This window comes from Cupressus sempervirens, chromosome 1 (genome assembly GCF_028749045.1).
Source record: "Cupressus sempervirens isolate cs-2001-9-10 chromosome 1, ASM2874904v1, whole genome shotgun sequence".
NCBI lineage: Eukaryota > Viridiplantae > Streptophyta > Pinopsida > Cupressales > Cupressaceae > Cupressus > Cupressus sempervirens.
Window position 1 is genome coordinate 226911405 of NC_143118.1, and position 20889 is coordinate 226932293.

Here is a 20889-nt window from a genome sequence, read left to right on the forward strand (position 1 = left end):
ATAAGCAATGACTTGTTCATCCTGCATTAACACACCTCCTAATCCTTCTCCGGATGCATCTGTTGTAACTACGAACTATTTTTGTGGATCAGGAACCCTCAGAATAGGTGCAGTAGTCAATTTTTCTTTCAGAAACTCAAAGGCTGATTGACACATCTTTGTCCAAATAATTTTTTTTCCCTTTCTTTGAAGTGAAGTGATCGGATAGGCTATCCTTGAAAAATTTCTGACAAACTTTCTATAGAACCCAGTTAACCCCATAAAGCTCCTAACTTCGGATACATTTCTAGGTATGGGTCATTCCTTAATCGCTTTTATCTTAGATCGATCTATTGCTATACAATGAGTTGATATAATGTGCCCTAGATATTGAATTTGCTTTTGGTAAAAAGCACACTTAGATAGTTTCCCGTATAGCTTGCGTTCCCTTATTCTTTGCAGAACTAATTCTAATTGTCTTTGATGTTCTTCTTTGTTCTTAAAGTATATTAAAATGTCATCTATAAAGAGCAATACAAACTTGTCTAGACAATCCTGAAATATATTGTTCATTAAATTCATGAAAGCTACTGGGGCATTGGTTAACCCGAAAGGTAACATTGTGAACTCATAATGTCCATACTTGGTTCTGAATGTTGTTTTATGTATATCCTCACCTTTTATTCAAAGCTGATGGTATCCTGACCTTAAATCAATTTTTGAAAATATTGTTGCACCCTTCATTTGATCAAAAAGATCATCAATCCTTGGCAATGGGTACCGGTTTTTGATGGTGACTTTATTAAGCATCTTGTAATCTATACATAATCTCATGGTTCCATCCTTCTTCCTTACAAACAGCACTGGGGCTCCCAATGGTGAGACACTAGGCCGGATCATCTTCTTAACTAGCATATCCTGAAGTTGAATCTATAACTCCATTAACTCTGTAGTTGTCGTCCTATATGGGGCTTGGGATATGGGTTCTGCTCCTGGTATCGAGTCTATGGTAAAATCAAATGCTCGGGAAGGCGGTTGTCTAGGGAGTTCCTCAGGAAATCTTTTGTGTGGCACCAACCTTATTCATTGTTTTTATTTTCAACTCACCTCCACAACCATCCTTACCTGCGGGTTTAGAGCACGTAAGGGAGGAGATCATATTCTAGCCGTGGCAAGCAAGAGCTGATTGTGGGTCACCCAAGATCCAAACCTTGTTTGTCTTCTCCATACTTCCTTTCACGAGTGCCATTCAGAAGTTCTTGTTTTTCTTATTCCAATTGAAAGTTATGAAAACCGTCTGCTGATACCACTGAATATGTTGTAATTCCATATTGCTATGTTAGTTGAGTATCATGAAACGCATAAAAGCCAAATACTGATGCTAGTCTATTACAGATTGAGTCGGGTAGACTTAAAATAGATTTCTAATTCATAGAGTCTATATATCATTGCTGTTCTTTAATCATAAATCGTGTATCACCCATGTATATGAATTTCAAGGAAAACCATGCATAATTAATTTTGCTCTGAATTTAATTCATTCAGTACACCCATACAAAGATGAAATTAATATCAAACACCGAGGAATTCACCTGACAATGATGTCATTATAGGTGGAGAGTTGTAAAGCAAATATAGTGGATATAAACTCGCGAGCACTTAGGAATCACCAACATGGTAGCATGAAAAGGTGAGGAGGTGTAGAGAGTTTGCACAAGCAAGAATGGAATCAGAATAAATAAATAATAAACAAAAACTATAATAGCTCATGCATGTTCCAGTTATGAAATATGTTGTCAAGTCGAGTGGTGGAGATTGGGTTTACGAATCCAACTTGAAATCCTTGGCCAGGGTAGAAATGGGCAGATGTGCCGAACATGTGATCTTTGTTGTTTGTCAAGACGCTTCAGTTATTTTGGAGAATAATTGTTTGGACATTCAAACCACCTGATTACTCAGATGGTTAGGCTTATGAACATTCCAAGTCCGATCCCGAGGTAGGGAGGGCCGTTCTATTAAGTTAGGATGTGTGGGGATAAGTAATGGTCTGTGGTTGGGAGGTTAAGCCTATGTCAATGCTTCTCCTCTCACCAATGCCGAGGCTTGGACAACGAGATAAATAGATTCTTTCATTATTACTGTATGTTTCTTTGAATTTTAACCTTAGAAGAATAGATAGATACTTTAATTTCTAGATGGAGTAAACATTTACTTTTATGTTGAATAAGCATTTTAGATGATATAATTAGCCGTTACTTTATTTCAGTTGAATATGTTAGAAGTAGTTAAATTGTTAGTAATACATAAACATTTCTTTTTGTTTCACGTGAAATGGAATTAGTTACTTATAAAATCAGATTATTAGGAATTTAAAATTGGTTATGAAAAATTCGTATGTTACACAACGGTTGAGGATGAACACATTGAAGGTGCTACTAATAGTGGTCGGAATGAGACTAATGGTAGAGGTATTGTCATTGACAATGGACACACCTCTTTTACTCCAATTGCTGTGAATAGGAGGAGGTTGAGCCACCCAAGGAAAGGGAGCGATTGTGCAAGGGAGTGCAAAAATAGATTTCTCGAAAGCACCTAAAAAACTTAACCTTATCTTAATTCAGTTTTGCACAACCAAACACTTGATTAATACATTTCCAATCAAATTATAGGTGAACCAAACAGGATTGCCATTTTCCATTCTCATTCCCCATTCCCATTCCCACTCCCATATTTCAATTGTAATTTCCAATTCCTATTACTGCAACCAAACTGGCCCTTCTAGAATGAAGGAAAAAATCCAGCAACCCAATAAAAGATCTTCTTTATTGATGATAAATATTCAATTGTACAATGCATATCGCTTGATGCGATAGATATAACCTAAGGAGAGACACTTCACATCCCAACTGAAGGTCTCTCCAATTTCTCAAAATGTGACTCTATTACAATTACAATTACAACTCTTCGAATTTCCATGCCTCAACACATGTCTAATGATACATGCCATTACATTTAATATTACAATTTAAACATAAGTTTCCTTTTTAGTTGAAGGTGACAATAACTGTAATAACATCCATATTTCCAAAGATAAAGATCTCTACCACAAGTTACAATTACAATTTTCAACACTCCCTCTTAGCCAGAGAGAGATCTTTAAGCTGCACAATCACACAAGACTGCAACCAAAATGTTAATGATAAAATCTCATCATATAGATCCTATAAAATTCATGGAATCACTCAACATGAAAACCTTATAACCATTACTCATATCCATGGAATGACTCAACATGAAAACTTGGAACAATTACTCATTGTTAATAATCATGGAATCACTCAACATGACAAATTTGTATGACTCACAACTAAGCCTTTAAGCATGGACTCTCTCAATGTGAATTGTTATGGAAACTCTCAACATGAATTGTCATGGAATCTCTCAACATGACATCCAACCCCCATAACAAAATCTCTCAACGTGATGACATCATGGACTCTCTCAACATGATGTTCACTATCACATAGTGAAAGAGTTATCATAGCTGATCTTACAATCTCATTCACACAAGAACAAAAATTAAGACTTAGTTCCATTTAAGTCTCAAATTTAACCATATTTAGCTTGTCAAAATAAGAGAATTTCACATGCACAAACTCACAAATTAACTCTTTTGCAACATGATTCTAAAAATTACAAGCATTAGAAGCATGTATAATAAAGGCAAGGATTTCATAAATACTCCCTCTTAATCAAGAATTATTTTGATCACTACAATAAAAAAGACGATATGATCTCCCTTCAAGGTTGAGCATCTCCCTCTTAATTATAGCAACATCCTCTTCTCATTGTTTTTCTTGTTGCATCCTGCAACAAGGAGAGTTTAGTAAATCAATCAATCATATATAGAAATGAATACTGGAAGAAAACATACTACCAACTAAAAAAATTATGATAAAATACTTATCTTTATATAGTCTTACTTTCTCTTGATGTGTATTATAGCCAATACTCATCCCTCCGAGAAGATAAACAATGCATGCATGTATAAGGCATTCACCTCTAAAGAATCCAAAACTAGTGTAAGGTCAACATGACGCCTTATGCAAATAACTGCACATGTCTACTCTGCCTGTAGATATATAACTTCGGGAGTTAAAGAATTCTAACCAACTTGGAGAATTGCTTTACTTGTAATAATCCTCAGCGGACATCTTTTTGTTAAAAACATGGAAGGACTGCTTTGTCATCATTACCAATCTCCCTTTGAAGAGAATACATCTTCCAGCGATCTTTTGTTTGAAAAGATGATATAGCCAAGTGAGAGGTAGGTGATCGAGGACGGGAAAGCTATCGATCAACATGGACTAACATGAAACACTTATTTTGAACCGTCACGTATATCACAATAACATTGACAAATCATCGATGATGTAACGTTCAAAGACCCAAGCAAGTTAAAAATGCAGCCACGACACTTGCCATCAATTGAATCACACTATGACTATCAAAGTGATTGTGAAACAATTGGCACATATAGAAATCTAACAAAAGACTCGATGATACCCAAAAAGATAGAAAGAGAGAATAAAGACAAAACAAAAATGACAATATAAATGAAATTGAGAAACATCGTTGTAGCAGAGTTGCCTTTCGACTCAACCTCGACTTGGAAAAGATACATATAACTTACTGTGAAGACAATACTGACATACTCTTCTATTAATTATCGACAAATGACAAATACGAACAATTACCAATCTTCAACATCAACTTTCACTTTGATAGCTCACACACCGAACTGCAAAACCACATCAGCGAGAGGGCCACCAAGATTACATGCAAGTGGTAATGCTCATTCTAAAGAGTACTCCTTGTCTAAAACTTCCTTCTCATGAACATGATCAAACATGTCTGCAATGCTCCTTTTATTGCTATAGGGGAAAATTTTGGATGCATTGATCCCCTCACATGCATGCTCAACATTGCCACCAAGGCCAAACACAAGATCATCTTCATATTCTCCCACTCTGCTTGGTGTAGAAGCCAAATAAATAGGGTCTATTGTATTTGTGTTGCCGGTCCGCTATACCTACTTGTCTTCCTAAAAATACATCACTCTAAATCGTGGGCCACTCGAGGCCATCTTATGAATGCTCACCAAAAGCTTTGATACGCATCCAACGTATCAATATTGCATTCAACCAAGAGATTCTATCAAGTTACAAAAAATGCTCCAGGGGCGTGCATTGGTCAAGTTTTAATCCCACAGGTAGACAAGGTGATGAAAGAGGTTTTGTTAGGAGATTATGATATTGAGGAATATGAGTTGTGTTAGGCTACCAAGAAATAGGAAGTTACGCAAGCACATGGTTGCATTCAAGTTGTAGATGAAAGATAGTGAAAGAAGTAGAAAAGAAGATAAAGTACAAGGTAGAGGCCATGAGCTTGAAGGAACGTCTAGGCAAATAATCAACCCAATCCAATAAGTGGATTTAACTTTTAGTCCTCCCATGCCTAGTTCCAACGAATCTATAGGACTACAATGAGTGGGAGTCATAGGGAAAGAGACAAAGAGATGGGTGGCATCGGTTGTAGAAGAGACAATTAGGTTCATTAAGACTTATGCTATTGTGCTCTTCCTTCAAGAAAACAGCCAAGAGATGTTGAAACAATGCAAGGATTTCTTATCTAGTCAAGAGGAAACTCTTTCTCACTTACAAACTCTCATGGAGGTACTAGTGCATTTAGTGCTAAATGATCAGTATTGGAAAGAGGAAAAAGGGTTGATTTCCTAGCATTACATCGAGTGATCTCTTGCGAGGGTGACATACTTAAACAAATTGAAATTGATTACTTGGCTATAAAGAATGCTATTATGGAGGATAAGAATGATATACTGGGTTATATTTCTCTTGGAGGTAGATGATGATCATAAGATAAGTATTGTCATGATCATTGACTCCATTCACGCTTTCTTGCATCCTTACAAGTAGCTTGGATTCACAACTACAAGTATAAGTTGCATTTCATAAGTTGGAAGTCAAAAGTACATTTTTATTGTACATTGTGAAGCCAAATCAATCGAATCAAGTTGACAAATTTTGGAGAACATTGTAAGCCCCCTTGTGATACCAACATATCACATCATTTTCATTGAGTATCCATCATCTAAAGGAACCTTGGAGTCATCTTATGATATTTCATTGCAGTGTTAGTGTTAGAAGTGAATTTATTCAAGAGAGGATTTGGTATTTGGTGTTTTATCTCGAAACATAGAGTATTCTATCCTGCATGTTGTAGTGAATAAAACTTACATCAACATGATGATAGACACAAGTAATCCTTTTGGATTGGTTGGTTGGGAGAGTATTCTTGGAATAGGACAATCCCCACCAAAATTGGTCCATACCTTTTGCTTTCTTTATGTTTGGGGTGCATAGAATGATGACCCAAGGAGGATATTTTGGATTTTCCTCATAATGGCTTTATCCCCGCTAATAGGGTACATGCACGTTCTTCCTTTGCTCTTTAGAATCCTTCTCCCAATGTCTAGTAGGTCGGGTAAGGTGCACGAGGTGGTGGATTAAGAGTGAATTCTTGGATTTTATCCAATTCATAATGCAATTCTTGCAATAAGGTCTCATACAACATTTTTGTTTAACTTCACTTAAGCGCAAATGATGGTTCTCTATGTTTGTAGTTCATCAAATTTCAGACTTTCTCATCCTTATTCATGTTTCCTTGTATCGTCTTAAAATGGATGCACATCCATGATAAAAGCATTTAGCCCTCCGAGTAAGTGGTCTGGGGTCATGTCAAGCGCCTTGAATAGGTCTTTGCATGGATCTGGTTGCTTACCCCCTATTCTGCTTATCTCCCCCTATTTCCAGCCTCTTTCTAACAACTTTATCTGAGAAATTGAAGACTTTGACTTTTTGGGTCAGTGACGACCTGATGGGTCAAGGACGACCTCGACCTGACCTAGGGAAGAGTCGTCCTTGACCTTGACCCCAAGTCCAAATTTCAAGTTCTGAAGGTTTTGAGATATCGAGCTTTGAAAAGTTTCATTTTCCCGCTTCCAGGTTGGCTGATTTGGATGTTGGAATAGTAAACTCTAAAATTGCATTTAATCTAGGTCCATTTCTAGGGGTTAAGGTTAATTGGTATTTAATTCTCCAATGTTGGCCTCTCTAGAAGTTTGTGCCCTAGATCACTATATAAGGAAGCCTTCTTTTATTTTCACACCCACTGACTATGAAGTTTTGATCCACTTTCACAATCAAGCAAGCATTCAAGCATTCAAGATCCAATTCATCAAGGAGATCCATTGTTAGCCATTGAAGGATTCAATCTCTATGGAACCCTCTTGTTGAAGATTTTACCATCCACATTCATTCAAGCCTCTTCCTATGCTAAGATCCATTTAAGGTTGGTGTTTAAGATATAATACCATTGATTTGAGACATCCTACATTAATTTCTACATTCATTTGAAGCCTCCATACTTGTGAATTGGATTCGAATCCTCCACAAGGATTTCAACATAAGCAAGATGAATAGTTCCATTTACTTTATTTATACATATTGCAGTTTCAATTACATTTCAATTATTTCAATTATTTCAAGGTTGATTCCAAACTGGGGTTTGACCAAGGCAAACCCCCCATCCAAACAAAAAATCCATTTTTTCTTGCAGGTACAGGACAGCGAATTGAAGTTCAGATTTGGATACCCTTTTCAGCAAACTTCCAAGATTTGGGAACATAATTTTCGTTAGAGCAGTACAGGTCAAGGTCGACTTTTCGGGGTAAGATTGTGCCCCACTATCTGGGTTAAAGTCGACCTACCCTTAGAAGGACAAATTTTTTTTGGGTTTTCTCTGTCTTGGCATTTCCAGTTCGAAGCAGGTTGCAAAATTTCCCAAAATTGTGCATAGACATCATAAATGAGCATTTTCCAGATTTGGCCTTTTTTGAGGTTAGTATTTGTCTTCTATTTTTCAAGTACATACTTTCTATAGTAGATTATAGGATTTCCTCCTTTCCTCATATTCTCCATTGTTTGATTCATTTGTGCATTGATCACTTCTTTGTGATTGATAAATTTGGATTTTCCCTTTTGCGAATTTGAGTTAATGATAGGTCCTATATTCCCCCTCTTATATCATACCCACATATTCCATCCATCTAATTATTTTCTTCTATTCACCTTGCAAATTTACTTGATTCCTTTATGATATGATTGATGAAACATTCACTTACAAGTTTGCAAATCTCAGTCCATACTTTCCTTTTCAATTCTTTGACTGATTCTTGATGTGTTTCCAAGTGCAAAGTTATGAAAAGCTTTACATATACCTAATTCCTTTTTTTGCTTTATTGATTCCAAGGTCATTCTAAAGACTATTTCTATAATTGCATTCCAATCTAACCCTAGACATTCTCCAAAGTTGCATATCTTTGATATGCTCGATGTATTCCAAATTTCCTAATGCAAAGATAAAATGCAAAGGAGAATTGGTGGTCCTTGTCTACAATGGGGTGTGTGTACAAGGCACAATGCTATCCTTCTAATGACTTTGACATTGATGGCGATGATTTCCAACAATTCACATCTTGTAGAAACAAGATAATGGATAACATTTCCTTTATTTAGTTACAAATGAAGGTATATTTGACAAAGTCTTGCAACACACTAAGTTTTTCTATACTAACAAGTGTTTCCATTATTAGAATAATAATATCTCCTTAATATCCCGTTTATTATTGTTTTAATGATCAATATTATAAATCTTGTAAATATTAGAATGTTTCCGATATTTTAGATATGCTTTTCTTTTTAGAATGTTTCCAATAACAACAATTATTTTGTATCAGAAACATCAGCTTTGTAAATTATAAATGAGCATGTTGCTCATTCATTAATTCATCTAATATTCTACAACTATTCATTACATTTATGCAAGAGCCTACAACACAACGGTCACTTGTGAGCCTCTCATATGGGAGGTCTTAGGTTCGAATTCTCGTAACACGTAAAAATAATTAATTACAACAAAGAACAATAATTAATCTAGGCTTTGGTCGTTTACCAATAAAAAAGAAGAAGCTATCGACATGTTTAATATGGTATTAGAATTTTTCTTTTTGTTTCAAAAATCTTTTCGTGGGTTTGCTTTACGGAATATTTTTCCCTACCGGTGCTCTTTTGCTATTAAAATATTCTAATAGCAACAATTGTTTTGTAACAAAAACATCGTCTTTGCAAATTAAATGAGCATCTTGCTCATTCATTAATTCATCTAATATTCTATGGCTATTGATTACCTGTTTAATATGGTATTAGAATGGGGCTTTTGATTTTTTTATTTTGATTATTTCTTTTTGTTTCAAAAATCTTTTCATGGGTTTGCTTTACATAATTTGAATCCCTACCGGTGTTCTTTCTTGTTCCTCATCTGCAACTTGTTTAAAGTTTCTTTGGAATCGTCATTTTTGGTTGTTTCTTACAGAATGACGACTTTGTCTTCTAAGTTTGGTGTTTTTGGCTTAAATGACCTTTCTCATGGTTAGGTTTTTCTCTTTTCACATGTGACGACTAGTTTGAAGCCCACACAAACTACTTGTTTCGTATCCGCTCTCTATGTTCATTTTTTGACAATAAAGCGTCTCAACGGCCCATGTCTCTTCTTCCAGAATTGACCACGATCTTGGATTTAATGGCTCTATGTTGTTGATGGGAGTTTTTATATAAATGTTTTTGATTTCAACCATTCTATAGAAGCTTTATAACAATTGCATATTCTTCTTTAGCCACCTAGGGTTTTACAAGCCCTCAGTATTTCCTCTATGGCCAACATTTAGCTTTATGAAGATATTTCTAATTTTTTGCAATGTGCTAGGGTTTTATAAATTCTGACAACATATTCCTTCTAGGTTTTTTAAGAGCTTATTTGGGTGGTTTACAAATATTTTTGGGTCTTTAAATTTTTTTGACTTGGGATTCGTGCCCAAAACTTTTGTTGTTTAGTCGTGAAATCAATGTTTGTTCTCTTTATCAGTCTTATTCAAAATGTGATTTTCACGTGGTGATTGTATTTTGCTTTGATATTTGTATTGCTATTCTGTTAGTCACCTTTGACCTCAGCTTTGTGTAATGACACTACGAACGAATATTCTAGTTGAGGGGACTTGGAAATGTAAGGACAGGAACTATAATATTTCGAAACAATGTATGACGACGACATTTGAATACAAATGTCTTGACAAAATTGTTTTGGGAAAAACAGATCGTCTTACAAATGAAGGCAAAGATTAGACAAATTTGATGAGCAAAATCAAAAAGTTGTCATGCTTATCAAACTTTTAGTCACTAATGATTAAGCTACTAGAGGTTCTTAAATGGTGCGGAAAATTAAAGCCATGGAAAATGTTTGCTTGAAATCTCTGATAAGAGCCATGCATTCTTCTTGAAGAGCATGCTCTTCACTGTCATAATGGATGAACATGTTTCTTTGTAAGATCAACTCAATAAAATCAAGGACATTCAAGATCCCTTGGAAGCCATATAACAGAAATGAAAGAAGAGATGGTTATGATCACCCTGAAGAGTCATCGGTCTTCCTAGGAGCACTTTGTTGTAACTGTCTACATTACTTCAATTCATGTTGATGTTTCATTTTCCAATCTTTGCATGATGCTCCTACAACAAGATCATTGGAAACAAAAATTTGACAATGGTAACAATTTATCTTTGAACTCACAAGCTTTCTCAACTAATTTTATTCATAAAGATACAAGCAACTACTCTCTGTCTTCTCAACTAAATCTCTTTGCTCAGTCATCAAAAGGCCCGAAGAAGAAAAATATTGAGTGTTGTAAATGCTTAGTTGCTCAAGCCAAGCAATCTGGTTCATAACCTACAACACATGCTAGGGAACACACTTTGCAGAGTAAGTATGGCTTTTACGCCTTCATGGCTAAAAGACTTATAGATCATGTAAAATCTTTTGTCTATTATATTGGTTTAGGTGCCTCTTGCCATTTTATTCATAGCCAGGATTGGTTCATAGATTCTCAACCATTCTCAAATTTAGTCATTTTTGCAGAGGAGAGTACATTGTTGTCAGAAAAGGCAATATATAGATTCAGCCTCGAGGAAAAAAATGATTTTCCTTGATGTGTACTATGTTCTAGGAATGGAACTCAACCTTCTCTCAGTCAGTCAAATTCTAAGACGTTCCCCTCAGCTAGATGAGACCTTTAGTTCACATTAGTGCAATATCATTGATTGGGAGACTCACTCTATTGTTGCACGTGTTGAGAATAATGGTCTTTTTAGAAATGTTGACTCTAGATATTCTTAGGAGCTTGCTATGGCTGCCCAACGCTTCTCTATTAATACACTCTGGCATCAATAGTATGGGCACCTGGATGTGCATCATCTTTCTCAGCTTGTTTAGGAAGATCGTCTCATTGGATTGCCAAAGATTTAGATCTAGAACTTGGAGTTTGTAAATCAGTTAGGCCGGGAAATAACATTGCATTCCTATTTCAAATGTTGAGTCCTAGGGAGCTTTTAAGGTATTACAATTGGTCTGTACTAATATCTTTGGACCTATGGTTACTCCTTTTGTTACTAGGTTTAGGTATTTTTGTTTTCAGTCATAAAATGAGGATGTATTTCCTTCAACAAAAATTAGAGGTGTTTGTTTTGTTTCAAAAGTTCAAAACATTTGTAGAAATGGAGTCTGGTCAACATATTGCTACTCTTATAGGGGAGAATTTTGTTCCTCTGCCTTCTCCTATTTTTGTGAATCGTGAAACAACACCTTACACCCCTCAACAAAATGGTCTTGTTAATCGTGAAACATGGTCACCAAAATGACCTGGTCTATGCTTGAACACAAGTGTTTCAAAGAAATTTTGGACTGAAGCAATCCACAATGTCGTATATCTTCTCAACTGCTCTCATACAATGGTTGTCAAGGAATAGACTTTGGAAGAGGTTTGGTCAAGTCAACTAGAAGTACCCATCTCAACGTTTTTCGCTCCACTACTTTTGTCTTGATCCTTGATGCTAAATGCACCAAGTTAGATGCCAAGAGTTAGAAACTCATGCTAATTGGTTACAATGATAATCGCAAAGCCTATTGATTGGTTGACATGGAGACTAATTGTCTCATCTTTGGTCGTGATGTGGCCTTTGATGAGGAAGGAGGGCTATTTAAGCTCATTACTCCAGATATGGATTTTGAGGATCGGTCTCGCAAAGCTCAAGACTTTGGTGTTTGTCTCCCATTAGGTCCACTTGATGGGAGGGATCTTGCTGAGAAGGCTCTAACTATTCCTGTTCTTGCTTCAACAATTCCTTCTCTTGTAGGATCACCCAAACATGCAACTACACCACATGATTTTCTTCACGATTTATGTGATCTTCTCTTTGATGATGATGATCTTGTTGCACCACGTGCTTTTGATATTGGCATTCCTACTATCCTACCTAAATGATGGGCTAAGATGATTGACAATCTTCATGATGATGACCTCATTGGGGAAGAAGAGAAAACCTTTTAAATATGTAATTTTTGCTCTCATGGCCAACATTCAAAGTGTGTATGAGCCTCAAACATGCATAGAGGCAAAAGAGATACTTGAGTAGGAAGGAGCTATGAAGACCAAGCATCATATTCCTTTGAAAAATAACACTTGGATATTATCAGATCTTTTAGGAAAGAAGCCAATCATACGCAAATGGGTCTTAAAAGCCAAATACAATGCTTGTCTTGTTGCCAAAGGCTTCTCTTAGACCTTTTGATTTTGTAAAGTTTTCTCTAATGGACAACATTGATGGTGTGTATGAGCCCCAAACGTACATAGAGGCAAAAGGGATACCTGAGTGGGAAGAAGCTATGAAGACTGAGCATCTTAGTCTTTTGAAAAATAACACTTGGGTCTGTCAGATCTTCCCTTAAGAAAGAAACTCATAAGATGCAAATGGATCTGAAAAGTCAAATATAAGGCTGATGGCACTTTAGATAAGTACAAGGCTCGTCTTGTTGCCAAAGGCTTCTCTTAATGTGAAGGAACTGATTATGAAGAGACCTTTGCTTCGACAACAAAGATGAGCACCATCATATTAGTCCTAACCATGACAACTCATTGTGCCTAGAATGTCCATCAAATGCATGGCAAAATGCCTTCCTGAATGGTGAGTTATAGGAGGAGGTTTACATGACACAATCTCTTGGATTCAAGGGCTGTTAAAGAACACCGAGTATTTCAACCAGTAAAAGCAGTTTATTGCCTCAAACATACAACTCGGGCATGGTACATGAAAATTGACAAGTACCTTACAAATCAGGGTTTCTAGAAGAGTCCTTCTAACTCAAATCTATATATGTTAAGATTATTGGCATTGAAATCATCCTTCTAGATATTTATGTTGATGATCAAGTTTACATGACACAACCTCTTGGATTCAAGGGCTGGTAAAGAACACTAGGTATTTAAACTAGTGAAAGCACATTATGGCCTCAAACAAACTCCTCGAGCATGGTACATGAAAATTGATAAGTACCTCACAAATCAAGGTTTCTAGAAGAGTCTTTTTGACTAAAATCTGTATGTTAAGATTATTGACATTGACATCATCCTCCTGGTTATTTATGTTGATGATTTGATAATTACTTATAGGTCAACATCATCTTTGATTGAAGAAATCAAATAGAACAAATGGCAGTCCTTTGACATGACAGACCTTGGGCTTCTGTAATACTGCTTAGGTGTCGAGGTTTGGCAGCAGTCACATGGCATCATTGTGTCTTAGTCTAAGTATGCATAGGCTATGCTTCACAAATTCAGAATAGAGGACTGCAAACCTACATCTACACCTATGGAGTTTGGTCTATAGTTGTCAATGGAATCTGGTTATCCTATTGAGAATGAATCTACATTTAGGCAACTAGTGGGCAGTTTAATCTATCTCACTGCCACTAGATCTGATCTCAGCTCTGCAGTGAGTTACATATCTTGTTTAATGATATCTCCTACTTCAGATCATTGGGTTGCAGCGAAGTGCATCTTGCGTTATGTCAAGAGCACTCTAGAATGCTATCCTCTATGGACGAACCAAAGATCAATGACTCATCGATTGCCTAGACTCAGATTGGGGAGGCTCTGTTGATGACAAAATGTCCATTTGTGGGGAGGCTCTGTTGATGCTATCACTTGAACCAGTAAGAAGGAGCAGACTGTATGTCTTTCATGAATGGAAGCTGAATAAAGGGGAACAGTCAAAGAAGGTTGTGAGGCAGTTTGGCTTTGAAGAATGCTTTCCGACATCACTGTCTTAGGCAGGCCCTTCACCCCTCTCATGTGACAATCAAGGGGTATTCAAACTTGCAAAAAATCCAGTCTTCCTTAAGCGAACCAAGCATATTGACATTCATTGTCACTTCATCTGTCAGCTCGTTGAAGATGGACCCATGGATTTATCTTATGTTCCTACAGTAGACCAGACTGTCAATATCTGCAAATATTCTTTTAAGTTTCTACGTCTAGAGAAGTTTGTGAGTTTGGGGGGCTCCTTGGTGTCGTAGACAGATTGACCAGCAAGGGAGATATTAGAATAATATCAACTTAATATCCTCTTTATTATTATTTTAATGCTCAGTATTGTAAATCTTGTCAATATTAAAAATATGCTTTTGTTAGTAGAATGTTTTTAATAACGATGATTGTTTTGTAATAGAAACATCGTCTTTTTAAACTATAAAATTATAAATGAGCATCTTCCTTATTTATAAACTCATCCAGTATTCTACCAATTACGTGTGTAATATCCATTCTAACAAGTGCTCAATCTGATCTCTGTAGATGTGGCAATGCCAGATCTAGTATCTCTAGTTAATATTTAAGAGAGGATTACAAGTTTCTATAATTACCTTTGGATAATTAATGAAATACAGTTTCTAATAGTTTATTTTTTTCACATAGTTTTTGCACATGTTCAAAACAAAAGTACCTAATGGAAAACACTAACTAATAATTTTAATATTAAAATAGAAAAAATAAAATATAAGACATTTCAGTACCATTGCTTCATTTCTTTAACTGCAGATCGTTGAAATTTTTTCTTAAAGAATTTAATTCAATGCGTATTTTATGCTTGCCCAAATATCTTGTTGCTTATATCATTCATTGTACTTATGGCTTTATCTTTTGTCATATATGTTTTATAACTACACATTATGGCATACAGTATATAGTTGCCTGTTTCAAGTCACTAGCATATGTAAAATGAATGAAGCATTTTGTGGAAGAAGGTTTCAGATGTTTTGTCATTCATTCTTTTGCTTCTGATAGTCTCTGGATTTTGTTACAGGTAAACAATAACAACTTGTTGGTTGGAAATGCAAAAAAAGAGATTACTGTAAGTTTGAATTTTCCCTGTGGAGTCTTGTAATGTGCTTTTATGTATAAATTACAGTTGATGAATCAATGAATTCTTTCTTGGATAAAAGGATATATGCTGTTTTCTTTGGACACCATTTGGTGTCCCTGTTGTGGGCTGGCCCCTTGTATTATGCTTGGTAGTCCCTTTGATCCCTTTTGTGGTCTCCTGTTGGACATTAATAAATTTATCTTATCTTATTAGATATTGTAATTCATAATAAGTGTTAATAATTCAAGTTAGTTGTTCCAAAATCCCAAGATATTAAAAAAGGGGACATAACACCCCCGCAGAAAGGAATAAAAATTAACAGCCATAATACGGATATGTACATAATACTTTTCTATCATTTACATATTTGTACAGATAAGGTAGTAGCAGGTCCTATTGTCACTATAGTCATAAATGACTTTCCACCCTCTGAATGGAATGATATCAGAAACATCATCACTTGACCTCACAACTTCTACTGTGAATTCTTCTTCTTCATTGTCATTAAAACTTCTTCCATTTTGAGCTGCTAGATCCTTTTGCAAGGTCTCATCTGGGTAACTTTTTGTTGTATTTCATTTGGAAATCTAGATATTCACTAAGGAAGGGATATTTTCTGCTTTATTGAACAGCCAATGTTGTCTATATTTGATTTCAGATTTGTTCACTTCAATGGTACCCTCTTTTAGCATCTTCACAAAGTCTTTGGATACCTCCATTGTTAATGTAATCTGCATAACAACATTGTAAAACATGAGTCTTTTATAGACTCAGTAAGTGATCTCATTGTGCCCTTGGAAATTTTCCTGATTTCTTTCTTTCCAGATTACCCATAAATTAGTATACTGTTCCTAAAAATTTGGAATCGTTTTTGGTGTACCTGCAAACATATCGCCAAGACTTGAAGAAACACTCTCACACACTACTGCAGAGATCCATGCATAAGTATTCATAAGCACATGCCTATCAATACAAGAATCCATAAAGAAGTATGAAAAATTAAAATTATATATGTTAGTGTATATATATATATATATATCCCTGACCATACCCAAATTTTTGGAAACTTTTGCTGTCTCCAGAAAGCCATCCAAAAATTCAGAGAAACACCGTTTTAGACTATTGTTTAACCCTAATCCATGTTTAAGTACTTATATGACATATTTATTAATACAGGAAACCACAAAGAAGTATCACAATATGATAAGTAAAAATCCACGGTCTGAAAATTCTGCTGTATGGACCCCCAACATGTTTCCTCAATTGTAGCAGGGTACACAATCTATAAGGGGTGTAAAACAGAAACGAATATAACATGCCTCCAACAGATTTTGCGTAGGGAAATTGTTTTGTTGAACCTACCAGCATAGAAGATTAATCACTTAGGTGTGTTTGATGGGAAAGGACAATCAAATATCCTTTAATATTTTTATTAAATTTTGCAGCTTTTCATTATGATCTGCTTATTCCAGTCTTTAGAGCCTGACCCTCACAAACTCATGGTGCCATTCAGCCACTAATTCAAGAGTTATTGTTAAAGCTTACAAATCAATGATATAAACTGTTCTGTATCAGATTCATTATTTGAGACATAAGTTCCAGATGTTTTTCCAATCAATTATGAAACAAATGCAAGCTATCATCTCTCTTAATTCTTAAATGGACGACAGATAAATTTTAATGAAGAGATCTATTGTCTGTATCAGATGATCAACTTTAGTACTGGCAGATTAATTAAAAAAATTTCATTGGAGAATGAGATTACGGCAATGGACACAGATCATACTGGACGGTATATTTTTGCTGGTGACTCACAGGTATTTTATTCCTTTCAGGATTTCCTCTATAACATTTGATAAAATGGCATTTGTGTGATATGAAGTTCAATGACTGGAAATTTGCAGGGTTGCATCCACAGCTTGACAATAAATTCACACACTGGGACACTTTCTCGAACACACAGAAACCGCACTGGTGCTAAGCACAAATCTCCCACTACAACCGTGCAATTTAGAATATTTTCTCTTCTAGCGCGAGGTCCAGTCCTCCTCACTTGTACGAAAGATGGCAACCTATCTTTCTTCAGGTGTGTCAGCATTTTTGATCCACTAAGTTGTTCCAGTCTTTAAGCTTTTGTGTTTAATTGTCCTATTATTATCTGCAGTGTTGCTCTGGAAGTTGGGGGTTATCTGTCTCTTCGGTGCTCACTCCAACTGGCTCCTCGATCAAGAAATATACATGCATCCTTTTGCCCATTGCTCTCGCTGGAGAAAGGCGAATTTATAGGTTTGTTCTTCTCTTATTTCTGTAATCTATATAAAGTCTATGATGTGTTTCAAACTACCCGCAGGGTCTAAATTTATTAAGAATGTCATGTCTTGTTGAAGTTAAATATCCTTTCCTATCAATATTTTTATTATTTACATAAATTTCAGAAACATCTGTAAAACTTCCTCAGTGTTGCATGTACTGGCTTTTAGATGCATCATTTCTTCAATTTGTCTGTGTTTTATATGCTTCAAAATGAGCTCTATCAATGAAATGGAAATAGCATATTTCTTAGAGAAGCCGAAGGCACTTAATAATATGCTTAATCTCTGTCAGGAAAAAATTGAAAAAGGCCACACTATTTTCTTAAATATAAAACAAAAACTTATGGATCTTGTTACCCTGCCATATATGCATCCTCAGTTATTGTGCCATTGATTTTCAAGATAACTAAGTAGCCCAATGTCTGGTCAACTCCCATGTTTTTACTTTCTTTATAATATATATCCTTTATGGACATGTTATGTAGGATATAGTCACAGCTCTCCTGGCTGTCAGTTGTATTTTATGAGTCAAAGACATGGCTACAGATTGTGATTCCATCATGCCTTTTGGCCAAAGTAACATTTTAAAGGTTGTCACAAATATTCATGGGTATTATTGTTCCTCATGTTACAAACAACCTCCACCATAAACATTGTAGAAATGGATCCATGTGTAAATTTATGGCTCATTCTCTTATCTGAGAATCTGGTTTGGTTAGTTGCTTTGATTGGTGTGCAAAAAGATGATGAAATTGCCAGTGCTGTAATAATATATAATCTCACCATTCTGTTTTCCAATACGTTATCTTGGTAAGTTTGATATTTTTTTGGTTTCTTGTGCTTAGGGTTGGTGTCTGAGAGTAAAAAGGTTTAGTAAAACCGTTGAAAACATAACCTTTTAAACTAACAGCTATGTTCTGAATTTTTTTTTTTGTAAAATTCGACAGTCTCTGGGAGTGAGGATTCAAATGTGTATTTCTATGATTTAACCAGACCAAAGCACCCGTGTGTAAATAAGTTACAGGTGAACTACTCACTTTGATTTCTAGTTTTTTTATTGTGATTTCTGAAGGCTTCATTATCTGTACACCTTGTTTACATATTTGTGGGGACAGGGGCACAGTTCTCCAGTTATTGGAGTGGCATGGAATCATGGTGAAAATCTATTGGCTTCATCTGATTCTGATGGTGTTGTAATAGTGTGGAAGCGTGCAAAAAAGCAAGGATAAGGAAATAATGAGCAAGTAAACCAAGATGGTTTTGTTCTGTGTATACATTGTCAGCAAGGGTGGATAGTGGCTTAGTGGACTTGTCATTTTCAATCTTCAACAGCATAAAATGGACTAATGATTGCAGAGATGTAGCCATCCCCATTATAAGATTGGCGCTGATGATTCAAAATCCTCTGATGTTCTTCCCTGAGCTAATTGATCAAGCTTTAGATTGCTAGAGCTTATCCAGTCAGAGGATCCAAGTTTGTGTTTTTTCACTATTCAGAAAATTATTCTTTATTCTTTACATAGATATAATATAAATCTTTTGCAAGGCTGGAGAGTGGCTTGGCGAATTTCTTGTTTTCAATCTCCAACAGCAGAAAATGGATTAAGGGTTGCAAATGTACTTCCCTGGATTAAGTAATGGCAGCACTGTTTCAAAACCTTCCGATGTACTTCCCTGAGCTATTTGATCAAGCTCTTGATGGCTATTTATTATCCAGTCTGACTCAAAGTATTCAAATTTGTATTTTTTCACTATTTAGTAAATTATTCTTTAATTCTTTTCATAATTTCATTTATTCATAATGGGTCTAAGCTGTAGACTATCCAGTCCAAATGAATGCCCTATATGGGTACCAAAATTTTGGATACCAGATAGGGTATTTGAAATTAGCAGTGACAGTCAACAACTTCAAGGCTTGAAAAAGTACTTTATCTTTCAAAATCAACAGCTTCGACATGTGAAAAATTAGGAACAAAGATTCTGGAATGGCACATTTCAATGCGTTAATTTGTTAGTGGAGCCACATTCCAAGGGGTGCGAACAGAAAGAAGTGACAAGAGAGGAGTAGAAGTACAGGGGATGATTATACATAAACAAAAAGTGTCCATGTAATTTAGTTGACATTTCCTTGATGTTGAAATCTTCAGCTTGCCTAGCCTTCTCATCAAACTTGCTCACGTGTTTATCTTCAACTCAGGTATATCATTTTCATGTTTTGTACACTGAGATTTTGGTGGGTTGAAGTTTGTGTTAGTAGATTAGATGTGTATACTTTCTAAAAGAAATAAAGTTTATTTTCTGTAATTAATTTTGGTTAGAAATATAGCTTGCAAATAGAAGACAGGATGAAAACCACATAAAACATAATGAGAGAAACCATAAAGACACATATACCATATTCTTGTGGATAATCCTTTTAAAATCTATGGCATACAATAGCTTTTATTAATAGAAGTGGGTGCCAACTCAATGGGCACAATCCAGATTACAAAGATGAGCACTGAGCACCGATTCAAAGAGAGCATCAACCCTTTTCGGATCAGCAACTCTAGTCAGCCAGTTTGAGCTCCAACTCAATTGCGAAACTCGGAACATCAGAACCTCCTTTTTAACAACACACGCTTTCACAGATGATTTTCAGAAAAAGCTTGACATCTATCATCCCGCTCGATTCAATAAAACATCCTCTTGTCACAACATGTCTCAGTCTCATCCTTTTCTCAGAAACGCTGGAAGAATGAACAGAGAACTCACTGCCCAGAATGGAAATAGTAACAAACACAACTTACCATGAAATCAACATTGAGTCACCATTTTCAAAACCAAACAAATATGAAACAGCAGCTGTAAATGTTTATTTCAGAAAACGAAAACAATCCAAGCAGCTTGACACATCCTCACTCAATAAACCTCTTGCTTTGTCGAAGAAGAGGAAAGAAAAAACCCTTCTTGCTCAACTTAATAGAAATCATAGGTTGTAGTCACAGCAGAAGGGAGATATATTTCTCTGCCACAACCCTTACAGTTTAACCCAGTCATCTATTTCACCGCAGTCACTAAAATCAACGCACCATTCCCAGACTATTAGCAGCTGTATACTTCTAAAAAATGACTCGACTCAGAAAAATTTCTTTACTCCTCACCAATGTCTC

General features: G+C 35.7%; 1 protein-coding gene across 1 annotated transcript in view; it reads left to right on the plus strand.

Moving 5' to 3' along the window:
- The window catches only part of LOC149576983 (Transducin/WD40 repeat-like superfamily protein), a 95062-nt gene extending 75539 nt beyond the window's left edge, over positions 1 to 19523 (plus strand). The window contains exons 7-12 of the mRNA XM_089821478.1: positions 15366 to 15413; positions 17132 to 17242; positions 17330 to 17511; positions 17590 to 17711; positions 18685 to 18761; positions 18853 to 19523. Coding sequence (XP_089677604.1) covers positions 15366 to 15413; positions 17132 to 17242; positions 17330 to 17511; positions 17590 to 17711; positions 18685 to 18761; positions 18853 to 18966 — 654 coding nt within the window. The 3' untranslated portion in view covers positions 18967 to 19523. The remainder of the gene's footprint in view (positions 1 to 15365; positions 15414 to 17131; positions 17243 to 17329; positions 17512 to 17589; positions 17712 to 18684; positions 18762 to 18852) is intronic.
- Positions 19524 to 20889: the final 1366 nt, after the last annotated feature.